A 12,100-nucleotide genomic window follows, 5' to 3' on the forward strand; every position below is an offset into this window, starting at 1 on the left:
TATATATACCTAAATTGAGGCTCTAAGCATAACCCGTCTACTCTAATATTGTATGCTTTAATATACAGGCAAGTAACTTTTGAGCACATACAATATATATATATATATATATATAGGTAACATAGAGGGTATCCACAGTTTGAAGAAATACAATTTCAGTCTTTGTTTACACATAATTCAAGGTTGAAGTGCCAAAGATTTTACATAATATGTGTAAGTTTTCTCCTATTACCAATGTTCAAAACGATTACTATTCCGGTCAGTATACTGCTGGTAACAATACACTGTTGATTCACAAACTTTAATAAATGTTTTTACTTGTGTTACGGCAAATTCCGGCTTTTAAACTTTCCTTCCTGGTATTTTACAATATGTGGATGTGTCCAACTTATATGTGGATTTACAGTTGCCCGGTAAGTGCTCAGTAATCGTCATTCAATATAAATATAGCTCTATAGTTGCAAATAATCTTCTTTGTGTGAAAACTGTGTATTCTCTTTGCATTTTCCCAAGTACTATTCGTAAAATTTTCCCTTAGATTCAGGTTACCTTCATTGATAGTATACATCATTATTATCAGGATCTTTAAATGCGATGGACACTTGATTAATTAATGCCAAGCTCAAGACTTGATTGTCTTCGAAATTTAGAAGATAATGTTATTGATTCGTTGTAGCGTTCCAGTGCTCATTCTTGGCTAGTGAAACCCCTGCACAAATTCCATCTACTTCAAACTTGTTTCTTTTTGGATTAATTATAAGTTCCGTTTGTCGGTCCTGTAACTTCCTGTGATATTGTTTTTGTACTTGCACTATAATTTCATATTTACAGTAGCATTTATTTTTTTTTTTAATTTAAGAGTTCATCTTGGTTTTTTCATTACTTCCAACACCACGCATGTGTGTATATATATATCGTCCGTGTAGGGTTGTCTTGAAAACCGTTGTGCCAGTTGTAATCTTTGTCCGTAGGTCAGCTTGACCCCACCAAAGGATTCCATGGTCAATAACACGTTTCTGGGAAAATAAATTTTTATGTCTAAAAATAACAAATGAGTATCCTGAAAACCTGTATCGCTACTGCACACAATATCCAGATATGCCGCTTTCCTAAGCTATTCGTTCGGTTTTAAATACGAAAGTGCCACAACAACACATGTTTGAAAGTTACGAACTAAGAAAAATTATATGCATGAATGTCTGTCGGTACTAAATCCAAATACAATAATAAATTGCAAAATATAAGATGCTCAGTAGAGCACTAGACTTCGTTACTGTTAATCTCTACCTGTGGGATGCAAATGCTGTGATTCGCTACAATAGAGTAGAACCGCTCCGAGAGGTTTGCTGCTGTTTAGTATGCCCCCGTCCAAAAAAGGGGGGTGCATTTATAATAGGTCGAACCACACAACGGCAAACCGTTCAGAAATCTTTCATTTTCTCGGACCTGCTACCACTAAAGGTTACTGGTTGATCTCGTTTCAAAGGTCAAGATGGGACATCCCCAAGGAAATGTGGGAAAGGCACCAAGCGAGCGACAGGCTAATGAAACTAACAAAGAATGGGTGTTACCGAACATGTGTAAATGTAGAGGCAACAGCCCATCTCTTCCGGGCTATTTGGTTAGGGACAACTCAGGGCGAATATTTTCTGTGATGGGTAGCGTGTTTTCCTGCTTCTGTCTTGTTTCAAATCTGAGTGTAGACACACTTCGTTTCATGCTAATGGCCAGCCTGCTTATGGAATGCATAGCAGCGGTACTGAACGTGAAATTCGGCACATGTAACATATAATTTAATAAATAATTAAAGTAAAACTAATATAAGGGAAAACAAATTATACCTAGTCTTCTATTTTTAGAAGAAAGGACCTTTCGATCAGCAGTGTTCCAAACGGTGATTGGCCAAGGGCCCCCATCCGGCCTCGGAATACCGAACAAAGTGTGAAAACTAGAATTATAGTCAGTGATTATTCACCATTCGTTTTACCATTCTTTTTCTATCTACCGATTACTTTTTATCATCATATTATACAATCAGAAATACTTATTCCACCTGAACCAGGCCATGTCTTGTATGTTAAATGAAAGTGCTTCCATGAGCGAGTTTACACCGGTGTCTCGTATTGAGGTCAGGAATCATCTATCTGAATGCTCGCTGATGCTTAAATCACCTAAAAAGTCTAGTTATCGGCTATAGGTATAAGTTCTAGAACTCATACCGAAGCTTTACGTTATAATATATGATTAATATGTTACGGTGTCCCGTGATAGTTACTCGAAGGTAGCGCTCAGTACGATGATAAAAAACCAGTTGGGTATATCAATTTATCCCTAACTAGTTATTGGTTAGTGTTACAAGTGGGTTACGTTATGTGCGGTTTGCGAATTTAATCCATGTTTAGTCGCTAACTGTCAATAACCCAGAATATCGATACTTTTTTGCAAGGGTTAACCACAAAAAATAGAGATGTTTAGCACAGTGACCAAGTTTTCTACGATAGCGAGAATGATGCTATTACGTTGCGTGATTGCAACATAATCCTGGTATGTCAACGAGGACTAGAGCTATTTTCAGAAGTCAGTCAGTGCTATTTTCAGAAACAGATTAGTTTGATCTAGAGGAAGGAACTGAAACGGCGCAAAGGCTAAGGCACCATTCCGGGCGCCTTGTTACCTTGGCAGCCAACGATCGAAATAATACCTTTGCAAAAGAGAGGTTAGCAAAACTTTTTTACGTAAACGAAGAACTATAGAAGCTAAATAGATTTTCATGTCATTTCAGCGGGAATGGCAAAACGGCATCGTGGTCTGCTATCATCGGATTCATCATTATGATGGCTCTAGAAGTAGGCCTGGAAGAGTCAGGCTCTAGTGAGGCGACATAACCTAGAAAAATATGAAAACTGTATCTAGATTGAAGTTTATATTAATGTGTTTCTCCTTAAGCAAAGTGCTTATTGTTCAAACTGTTGTTAGGAACACTTCGTTTTTATTGAAATTAATTAATTACTGATGTGAAAGGTGCAAATCTGCAGTAAAACTGCTGTTTCCTTACTTTAGTTTTATACTCCAATTGGTTTTAGATTCGATATCAGGTTATATCTGAATAATAATATCTGATTAACTATCAGATATTATTATTAGAATAAAGTCCATAATCTGAAAAAGTATACGAGTTTACAGGGTCACTTGCTATAATACGACTACTCACATTACGACTGGAATAGTTGGTATTAATAAAAAAAAAGGTGCTAGGATAAAATATCCACTTAAGATTACATTGACCGAAGGTTGTGTCTAGTCGAGTCAAGCAATGGATAAAGTACTAATAATAATAATATAGATTTTCACTATATTGAGGTCCGGGGTTGACCGAGGGGCTTCGCATGCGCATCAGCAAATATACATTGTCGAATTTTCTATACATCATTGAATTGACGATGAAAGGACGGGGAAGAAGTAAAGTAGAAAGAAGGAGAATATGATAGAAAATATAAATTAAATTGTTATCGCAAAAAGTTAATGCGTGTTTTAATTTAACCATTTGTTATTGCACCGTTTCGAGTATGGTACAATAACGACATAATGCAGCTTGAATTTAGAAAACCGTCCAAAAGTGATCGACTCTTGCTATTTTTTGCGTTCTATATTTTCTATATTCTACTTTAAATATCTATATTTTATTGTATAGCACTATCCAGGTCATGTAGAGATTTATCCGAAGATACGAAGTGCTGTGTAAGGAGTAGCACCCTTGTTCAGGAGACGGCAGTATCACGATTATAATATTCACTAGTTAGTTATTATTATAAATTATCAGTTAATTATATAGTTCGTCTTTATTATTAGGTTTCGATTTAGAATGTACAGAGGAGAAAGAGTAAGCAAGTATGTGGTTACAATGATGGCAGCGAGCCTGTAATAGGCCTCTTGTGAACGAAAACCCACTTCCCTTATTGCAAACAAGTAGTCCTCTACTTTTAGGTTACCATGCTTTTATTCTTTTTTTTCTGCTTTTATATGTCAAGAATCTCCTCAACTTTTACTTACTTTTTCGACGCCTTTCGTCGGCACAAATGTCAACAATCAAAAATGTCTGTAAGCAGTCTTGAACATTAGCCTCTTCCCTATGTGTAGGAACCGACCTGGATAAACGCTAAATATTGTGCGTTTTTTCATTGTAGGTTTAAAACGTTATGTGTTACAGAGCAGATAAGCCGATAAGTTATAACACATTTTCAATTCAGTGATCGCAAATTACTTTTGCCAGCTAATTAGTTATTAAAGCAGAGAAATGAGCTCGTCACTAATTGTTATCTAGTACATTTCGAGTTGTTCCAGTAAAAGTTCCTCTGTTAATATCGCAGCTAGAGTTGCAGAGATTACTTGATCGTTGAACTCATTGCATGTATTACATGAGATAAAAAAAACGTAGCTGATTTGCTTTCAGGGAGCAGAAGAAACATCTAATATTCTACTTGTCATGTTGTTCTCGAAATGCTGCCAGAATTAGTCGTGAACAGGAAATTGCACTTTTATAGTTGCGTTTCCTTTAAGATCTAGAGCCTTGGCGACAACGAAAGGCATTACCGAGTGTAAAAGCGCGAATCGGATGCGTACTTAAATAATGGAAGACAAGGATATTTATAATTCAAATCCATCCGGTCTATCAGGGTTCAGCTCATCCGCCTTTCTCCCAGGTAAGACAGAGGCCCTCACGGGTGGGGGTTCAGGGTATTTTCAATTCGCATAATGGAACAGTTTTTTTTTTTACTTCTCTACTTGGCATTACTAATTTCCACGAAATATTCAATACATATTGGTACGGCAGAGACATAACGTTTCGTTGCTATAAGCTGTGTTCTTCGTAACGCATATTCACTTATTATCGTGAAAATTAATCAAAAGCAGTGACCTTTCTTTTAGCGGAAGATGCGTGTGATGTTTAGCGATCCGCTTCACCTTTGATCTTACATCTTTGTTTCAAATTTTAAACGACCCGGGATTTTTTAAAATATTCGTAGCAGGCAGTCAGTTATCTAGTGAGGACGACGTCCCTTTAGGGAAAGGAGGCACTGAGAGGGGGAGCTGCAAGAAAAACGTCGGAATCAAAGCAGACAAAAAAGGACCAGGAAATCAGGTTCGATTTTATTTTATGACTTATTAATTACGGTGTGCAAGTAACTGTGAGACTTCATCAGTTAATGTCACTAGTCGTCACTGTGAACTGACCAGCCGTTATACCGTTATGCTTTTTGTTCGTTGTGTGACTGGACATTCGGAGCTTACAATGAATTCACTCAGAGATCTTCAGCAAATGCTGACTGCTTATAATAAAACAAATCTATTCAAATCATTTCCGTACGAAGGTCTAATAAAACTAGTTCAGCACACGATGGTCTCAATGAAGATATAGAGGAGTAGGTGCCGGCCTCAAGAAAACAATGTCGACGATTTTTTAAGTCTATGTAGCCTTCCATGGGTCCTGTTACCTCATAAGACATAATGTCCTTAAGCACCAGCTACATTTTCAATACTCGCTGTAGAAATCCTGCATGATTTAAAATGATGAAAAGAAAGCCATAAATAATTATACCCTAGCTATTCGTCCCAGCTGAGCGCCTTAGTTCATTCTATACGAGTTTAGTTACGTCATTTACGGTATACGTGTGCAACGAATCTAGAAAGCTGTGGATTCAATTACAGATTTGGAATGTCGACCCCTCGAAACGGTGAACGTTTACTGAGGGATGACAAATTATATGCACGAACACATGATGGTTTTAAAGCACAAATACCAACAGATACAAAAAGAACAAATAACCACAGATTTCCTTCCTACTGTTCTTATCAGCATGAATTATTTAATTCATGGGTCGTTCGTTATCACTTGCAAATCCTAGTAATTCAACCCTAAATCGGTCTTATTGATTAAATAAATTAATACCATTTTTTGTACTGAAGCTTTTAGCTATCCCGGTGCAATAAGCAACCCTGCCTGCAGATACCAATTATATCATATTATAAATATATCAGAATTAAGAGGTGTAATAGTGCTCGTTCTGTTTAAACATGACTGCACTGCACGGCGAGCTTAGAATTTTGACCCCAAGTGGAGTTTCAACGGGGCGTCGAACTGGCGCAATATCCACCTATCCGTCTAAAAATACGCCTGCTTTTTTTAAAATCTACAGGACTAGACATAATATCGTGTATATACATTGCCGCGTGCATATTGCGGACATGTAAAACGACAGAAGAATAATGAATAAGTCATATAGAAGAATCCGTACGTACGCAACCTGCATCGTGTTAAGCCTACTTTACACTTTACACAGATGCAGCAGATTAAGGTAAATTCAGGCAACATTTCAATTAGATGTCTTAGCGTGACAACTTGTTTTCTTAAATATTGTGATATTCGTTCCAGAGATTTTAAAAACACCTAGCATGCGCATACCTGGAGATTTAGGTTTTACGCAGAAACGGTACCTAATTCTATACGCTTTCTTATGTTAAGGACTGTGTCACTTGATGGGATTTAATACCAAAGCACACTCTATTCAAGCCCTGGTATGAAATTTATGCGACAGTACAAATTTTGATTTACTAAATGCTGATTCGCTACTTCGGCAACAAAAAAGGACATGAGCACTAAGCAAATGAAGCGCTAAGTCAACAAGTGCCGGCGATTAATTTCACTTTGGGTTTTAACACGGGAGTTGGAAAGGCTGCTTTTCTTTAGTTGCTCCCTAAGATTTTCCTCTTTATTCGATCATCCCTGCAGGGGGCAGGGATTATCTGCATTTCAAGTTACGTATGTGGATCTCACAGCAGATAACGACTAGTTTGCATTTCAACATGTCTGACCAGATGTGCAAATCCCACATAATTTAACAAGGCTAAATGTTAAGCTGAGTTTCGGAAGGTTGCCGCAGCTTGTCTATGATTGCAGGGTAAAAGCTAGATGTTGTTTATTATATCGAAATGTCAACATATGTGGGCAACATACCTTTTTGATATGCATCGATAGGGACATTGTTTGTAAACGTCATTCGCTTCAATCACAGTTTTAGTCCAGAAGCTTTTCGTTCTTGAATATACTCAGCCAGCCAGCCAGCCTCTCTCGTGTGCATGGGTACGCGATATGTACATATTGTTTATTTTACATAATATTCGTTCACGTTTTACCATGGTTTTTATAGCATCCAAATAGGCTCCTTCGTTTACAAATTCGTTATAAGAAATTACCACAGATAGAGCTATAGCTTGATGCCTTTTTTGTTAGACACAACTTTCAGAACGTGTCGGCTTGAAATTTGGATTTACTTGCAGTGCAGGCAGCTTTCTTTGAGTAGCCATTTTTCGTGACTGTAGACTAAAGAATCGAAGGTATGGCGCTGTTTAAGAAACAGAAAAAGCAAAAAAAATCAATAAATTTAATGTTTTTGGTATAAGTTTAATATATAGTGAACTTATCGAGCGAAGATTGTTCTAACAGTTCGACATTTCAATTGCTATTGCTAAAGAAGCCGGCCAACAATGTGAGGACACGACGGCAGCGAGGTCGGCTATTGTAATGGCTAGCAAAGCGTTTGCATATTCACTATCATGACTGTGTCGGGTTTATTTCGAATTGTAGGTGGCTACAAACGAAGTCTCCGAAAATGATATGTTTTCTAACAAGTAGCGGTTGTAAGCCTTCAATACATTCTGAAGGCTCTAGCCTTCAGAATGTATTGAAAGGTTTCGTGAAGCAAGATACAGATCCAGTTTTGTCTGGCGGGCATTTTGTGAGTTACGTTCTTGTATGTAATGCGATTCTTGGTAACTGATGTTTACCTCGAGAATGAGAAACGTGTCATTGTTGTCCCGCGGTTGTACAGTTGTTGCATCTTAATATGGTGGCATTTGGCCGTCGAGCAGACGCTTTTTAGCAGACGCTACTATAATGGGCAAAATCGCGGCAAAACATTGTTCGAAAAAACGTTATCGCAACTACAATAATAGTACATTCATTTTGCGTGCATGTCGTTGTGTTTCGGAGACACTGTCCAGCCAGCCTTGGGAAGCCAAGTGGTGTTTTTCACCTTACATGCTGAAGATGAATTCGAGCTTTGCAAAGGGCGGCGACGAAATTATGTTATTCAACGAACATGAGTGGGGATTCATTTGTAACAAGTACATTCCACTTTAATCTTATAAATAAAAAGACTTAATCTATTTACCATAGCCGGCTGCATCTAGAAAGCTAGTGACAGGAACAGCACACGTCTTAGGCATCAAGTAGACGACATGATTACGTTAATGGTAATGTTAAGAATTAACTTTGTACTGAGGCGTTTTTCACTGATTAACGGCTACACGTTTCGATCGTGAATTTCTTCTTCGTTGCCAGGCGAACAAAAAAAGAAACAGCGAGGGCGGTTCGTGTAAGCGCTGTGGGCCCGTTTTCATTACATCGTTCATTATTCTGGTCGTGATCGGAATTGGTTCCTTCCTTTTCGTAACTTTCCAGCTAACTGGTAACCCTTTGAGCAGTCCCGTTCGTCAGCCCAACAATTGGACTACAAATACTTTTCATAGTAAAGTTCCATTGGAACTGACTACAAACGAAGCACACGAGCCGCGAGAATCAACCTTATCGAACATCGTGGCATTGGCAACTACCAGACAGTTACCAATAACAGAATCACCAGGAATACCAACGGAAGGATCTAATTCGTCAGCTCAAGCCCAATCAGTATTAGAGACAGCCCAAGAAACCACGCCTAACAAAAATAACCGCTCCAACGTCGAAGCGTCTCCTAACAGTACCAAGTAATTTAAAAACGACCATGATTTTCATGGTTTTTTCTTGACGTCAACTATGTTGTACAGGCTATGTAAGAATAGGACTTCGTATCGCTGTAACGAGACGTAGCAGATGTACGTTAAAGACAGGGTATTTTAGGTTTAAACCGATCATAAAATATCGCCTTTTTCGCTAACCTTCGTATTGACCACACTCTTCGCCAAGGGCGCAGTGATAGTTGTAAAGGGCCGCGTAATCGGGAAAGGCAAGGCGTTATTGATGCGTATGCTGTGATTCTCTATGTGTTGGTTTTTTTGTATGGGCAATTTATCTAAAGTGGAGTTAACGGAATGGGATACCGGCCCAAGCAGTGAAGTCAAAATAGAATACTAGCTCATAGTCTTGACTTTGCATCGCCGTGAAGAAAAAGGGACACTTAAATCATACCGCTTTTTCATCGCATGTTAGCAACGACGATGGTAGTACCCCAAGTTATTATTGTTAGTGTTTATTAATGGAACTGCAAGATGTTTTGAGCTGCAGTAAATCTCGTGTGGTTAGTTTTAAATGCATCTTCCGAGCAGAACGATATGAGCGTCGTTGCAAAGTTGACTATAGTCAAACAAGAGGTGCATTTTTTTGGTGTTTTGATTCATCAATAATCTGTCTCGTTATAATTTGTATGCATTTGAATGTATACTACATTTTTAATAAAGGTCGATATTCTAAAGCAAGCGCGGTTGCCTCTGTGCGGTACTGAGCCTTAAGTAACCGTTGCATCGTATAGATAATTAGTTCGTTAATCAAAACAATTCTTAGTATCTTACTATTAAATTCTTATAATACAATTTCTCAATACATTTTTTAATTTACTCCTAATTGAAGTGGATCTTCTGCGAGAAAGGTCCAATCGTTCTGAAGATCCGTAAGGGCCCAAATAAATAGTACCTCTAAAAAAATGGCAATCTCATTACATTAAAATTAGCTTTGAAATTATAGGCAAATTAATAATAAATTTTAACCATGGAGCTGTGTACGTCTAGTACTGCATTGCACGACAATCCAAACATTTTACGTATATGTATCCGACAGGCGTACATGGATTGGATTCGCCCTCTGAAGACTGATAGACGTTCCTTATTAGATGGGTTGATACCACGGTTACGAACACATTGCTTTAGTCATTTTGTTAATAATAAGTATAAATTCATAGGGTTATTATATCGGAAATATATGCTGCCCTGATTTTAACTAGCGTCTACTCCTCATCTAAGCTTAAAAAACAGGTGTGACTGAAGAGAAAACGGCGCATTTGTAAGTTACGATACTTATTTCTCCCATATTAAATTTATTGGATTATTATTTCTTCTCAATTTAAGTGTTCTAACCCAGCGCGCATGGGCATAGCACCAAAGCCTTTTTAGGGGATTGCCGACTCCACCCAGTGTTTACTCACTGATGCCTAGACAACTCTCTCTAATGACAAGGTCCTATTCGAGTGTCCGCTACAGTTCAGCATCTGCGATGTGTGCCGATGCTTGCTTATTTTGTAGCAACTAAAAGTTGTCTTTAAACATTTCAGAACTCCACAATCTTTATGCCTTCCTTCAACAACAATGTTTTCTTTTATTTCTGATGTTTTCCCCTCATAGCATTGCTAGATCTAGAAAATACAAATCTCCCATATACTGAACTGTATTAATTTAACGCGATGCCTATTTTAGCAACGGCATTGAAGTTTACGGTAGTAATTTTTTACAGCTGTCAAATCGCAAAATTATTTAATATGAAAAGAACTAGCGTTGACACTCCTGGCATACATGCGGTAAGTAGTAAATACACAATTCTAATTTCGTCCCCTCAGATATGCGGTACTATAGGTATCGTTGAATGGACATCCGAATGTACAATACGCTCAATACAAATCAATAAACACTAAATCGATTATTAATAGTCAATACAAATATAATAATAATTAGTAATAAATAAAAACTGAATACGTTTTAGTCTAAGCACGACTAACTAGTATAACGTCAATGTTTTTTCTGTCTACGACAATATCTAGCACTTTGTCAAAAACGAGAAAAAGCTTCTAAGGAAAACGCAAAGGCCGCGGCAGTAGATAAAAATTTAAATCACCCGCTTCTTTAGGCGACGTTAATGAACCCCCAAAAACCACAACGTATATGTATGATCCGACACAATTAAGCCAACCGGCTTCATTCGTCGGGTTGTCCGCCTGGTTAGGCGATCATTTGTTCATTTTCCTTGAGATAAATGGTTTTTATTTCTGTGCTTTTCTTCTGGAATAATTAGGTTTTTCAAAAAAATTAGTATACGTTTTCGTTAAAAATATCTGCTGGGTACTAATTTAGTAATCGGAATATATTTAGTTTTTAAAAATTATAAAATCTGCTTCCCTTTTCATTTTACGATCAAGGTTACCTGTGATCAATGGCCATATTAACGTCAAACCATTTATTTAACCAGCAGCTCCTGTTTAAGAAACTCTCAATACGTTTTGTAACTGAACAATGCTCTAAATGTAGGCGTTCTGCTTTACGGATGATCAATATAGAATTTGTCAGTGATTGTTGAAGAAAAAGCAGGAAACGTGCCAAACAAGTAGCAACGTACGCCGATAGTACCACAAATTACGAATGAAACGCTTCTGTGGTACAATGTGTAGCAGCAGCAGCAGCAGCGTTTCGTAGACATTACTGAAAGTAGTTATTTTTTTATCAATAGACGCTCTTTTTCTAATAGCTGAAAACCTAGCCGGAACATGCTAAACTGATGAGGAGAATGTCCTGAAATGCCATATCGGTATCGGTGTACCTGTTCATAAATTGTTTAGCCTCTAGGCACCCATTACGTCTATAAATGTAAGTAAACACATGAAGTTCTGGAAATAGTAGATCGCGCTTCCTTATTTGCCTTGCGAATTCACAATTTCAGCGATTCCATTCAGTCGAGTAGAATTTAATGGCTTTCGGTATAAGTTTACGTAATTTACCTAACTGAATTCGATTGTGTAGGGCGGCATTGGGTTTTAATGCCTCAACCCGCGAAGTGACCTGCGCTACGAATAAAAAAATATTTATTTTCTGCTTTTTTTTTATTTCTTGAGCTTGAAATGCGACCTCCGTGATGCGCCCTAGGACATCTAGCTTCCCGCCCGAGAAGTTTTTATGAGATATAGTTTTCTTATAGTCGATGTTTCTAAGCACTATGACAGAAGCAATTCAGAAAGCAGATTTTATGGCCAAAAACCCAACTTCTATCAAATAAGACATCTCGTAACTG

General features: G+C 37.7%; 2 protein-coding genes and 1 long non-coding RNA gene across 9 annotated transcripts in view; 2 read left to right on the forward strand and 1 right to left on the reverse strand.

The window, feature by feature from the left end:
- The window catches only part of Zip48C (Zinc/iron regulated transporter-related protein 48C), a 10,196-nt gene extending 6,673 nt beyond the window's left edge, over positions 1-3,523 (forward strand). For all 6 annotated transcript variants that reach the window (XM_086967638.1, XM_022830493.2, XM_022830495.2 and 3 more), the window contains one exon: positions 2,783-3,523. In XM_086967638.1, coding sequence (XP_086823764.1) covers positions 2,783-2,885 — 103 coding nt within the window. In that variant the 3' untranslated portion in view covers positions 2,886-3,523. The remainder of the gene's footprint in view (positions 1-2,782) is intronic.
- LOC111258916 (uncharacterized) overlaps positions 1-8,160 on the reverse strand; it is a 19,357-nt gene extending 11,197 nt beyond the window's left edge. Inside the window, exons 1-2 of the long non-coding RNA XR_002679286.2 lie at positions 7,843-8,160; positions 7,013-7,400 (exon numbers count right to left, since the gene is read on the reverse strand). This is a non-coding gene — a long non-coding RNA (uncharacterized LOC111258916). The remainder of the gene's footprint in view (positions 1-7,012; positions 7,401-7,842) is intronic.
- On the forward strand, positions 3,635-9,828 carry LOC147753716 (uncharacterized). Of its 2 annotated transcripts, none has more exons than XM_086967639.1 (3): positions 3,635-4,700; positions 5,025-5,140; positions 8,399-9,828. In XM_086967639.1, exons 1-3 carry the CDS (start codon positions 4,628-4,630, stop codon positions 8,822-8,824), a joined length of 615 nt encoding a protein of 204 aa, XP_086823765.1. In that variant the 5' UTR covers positions 3,635-4,627; the 3' UTR covers positions 8,825-9,828. The 2 variants fall into 2 exon arrangements, with proteins under 2 accessions (XP_086823765.1, XP_086823766.1); XM_086967640.1 differs by having other exon boundaries at positions 5,028-5,140.
- Positions 9,829-12,100: the final 2,272 nt, after the last annotated feature.

Source organism: Varroa jacobsoni, unplaced genomic scaffold, assembly GCF_002532875.2.
Source record: "Varroa jacobsoni isolate VJ856 unplaced genomic scaffold, vjacob_1.0 scaffold_275, whole genome shotgun sequence".
NCBI lineage: Eukaryota > Metazoa > Arthropoda > Arachnida > Mesostigmata > Varroidae > Varroa > Varroa jacobsoni.

Coding starts and splice junctions, on each gene's coding strand:
- LOC147753716 (XM_086967639.1), top strand. CDS start 4,628: ATGGAAGACAAGGATATTTATAATTCAAATCCATCCGGTCTATCAGGG. Junction 4,701..5,024: donor CTCATCCGCCTTTCTCCCAG/GTAAGACAGAGG, acceptor AAATATTCGTAG/CAGGCAGTCAGTTATCTAGT. Junction 5,141..8,398: donor AAAAAGGACCAGGAAATCAG/GTTCGATTTTAT, acceptor CTTCGTTGCCAG/GCGAACAAAAAAAGAAACAG.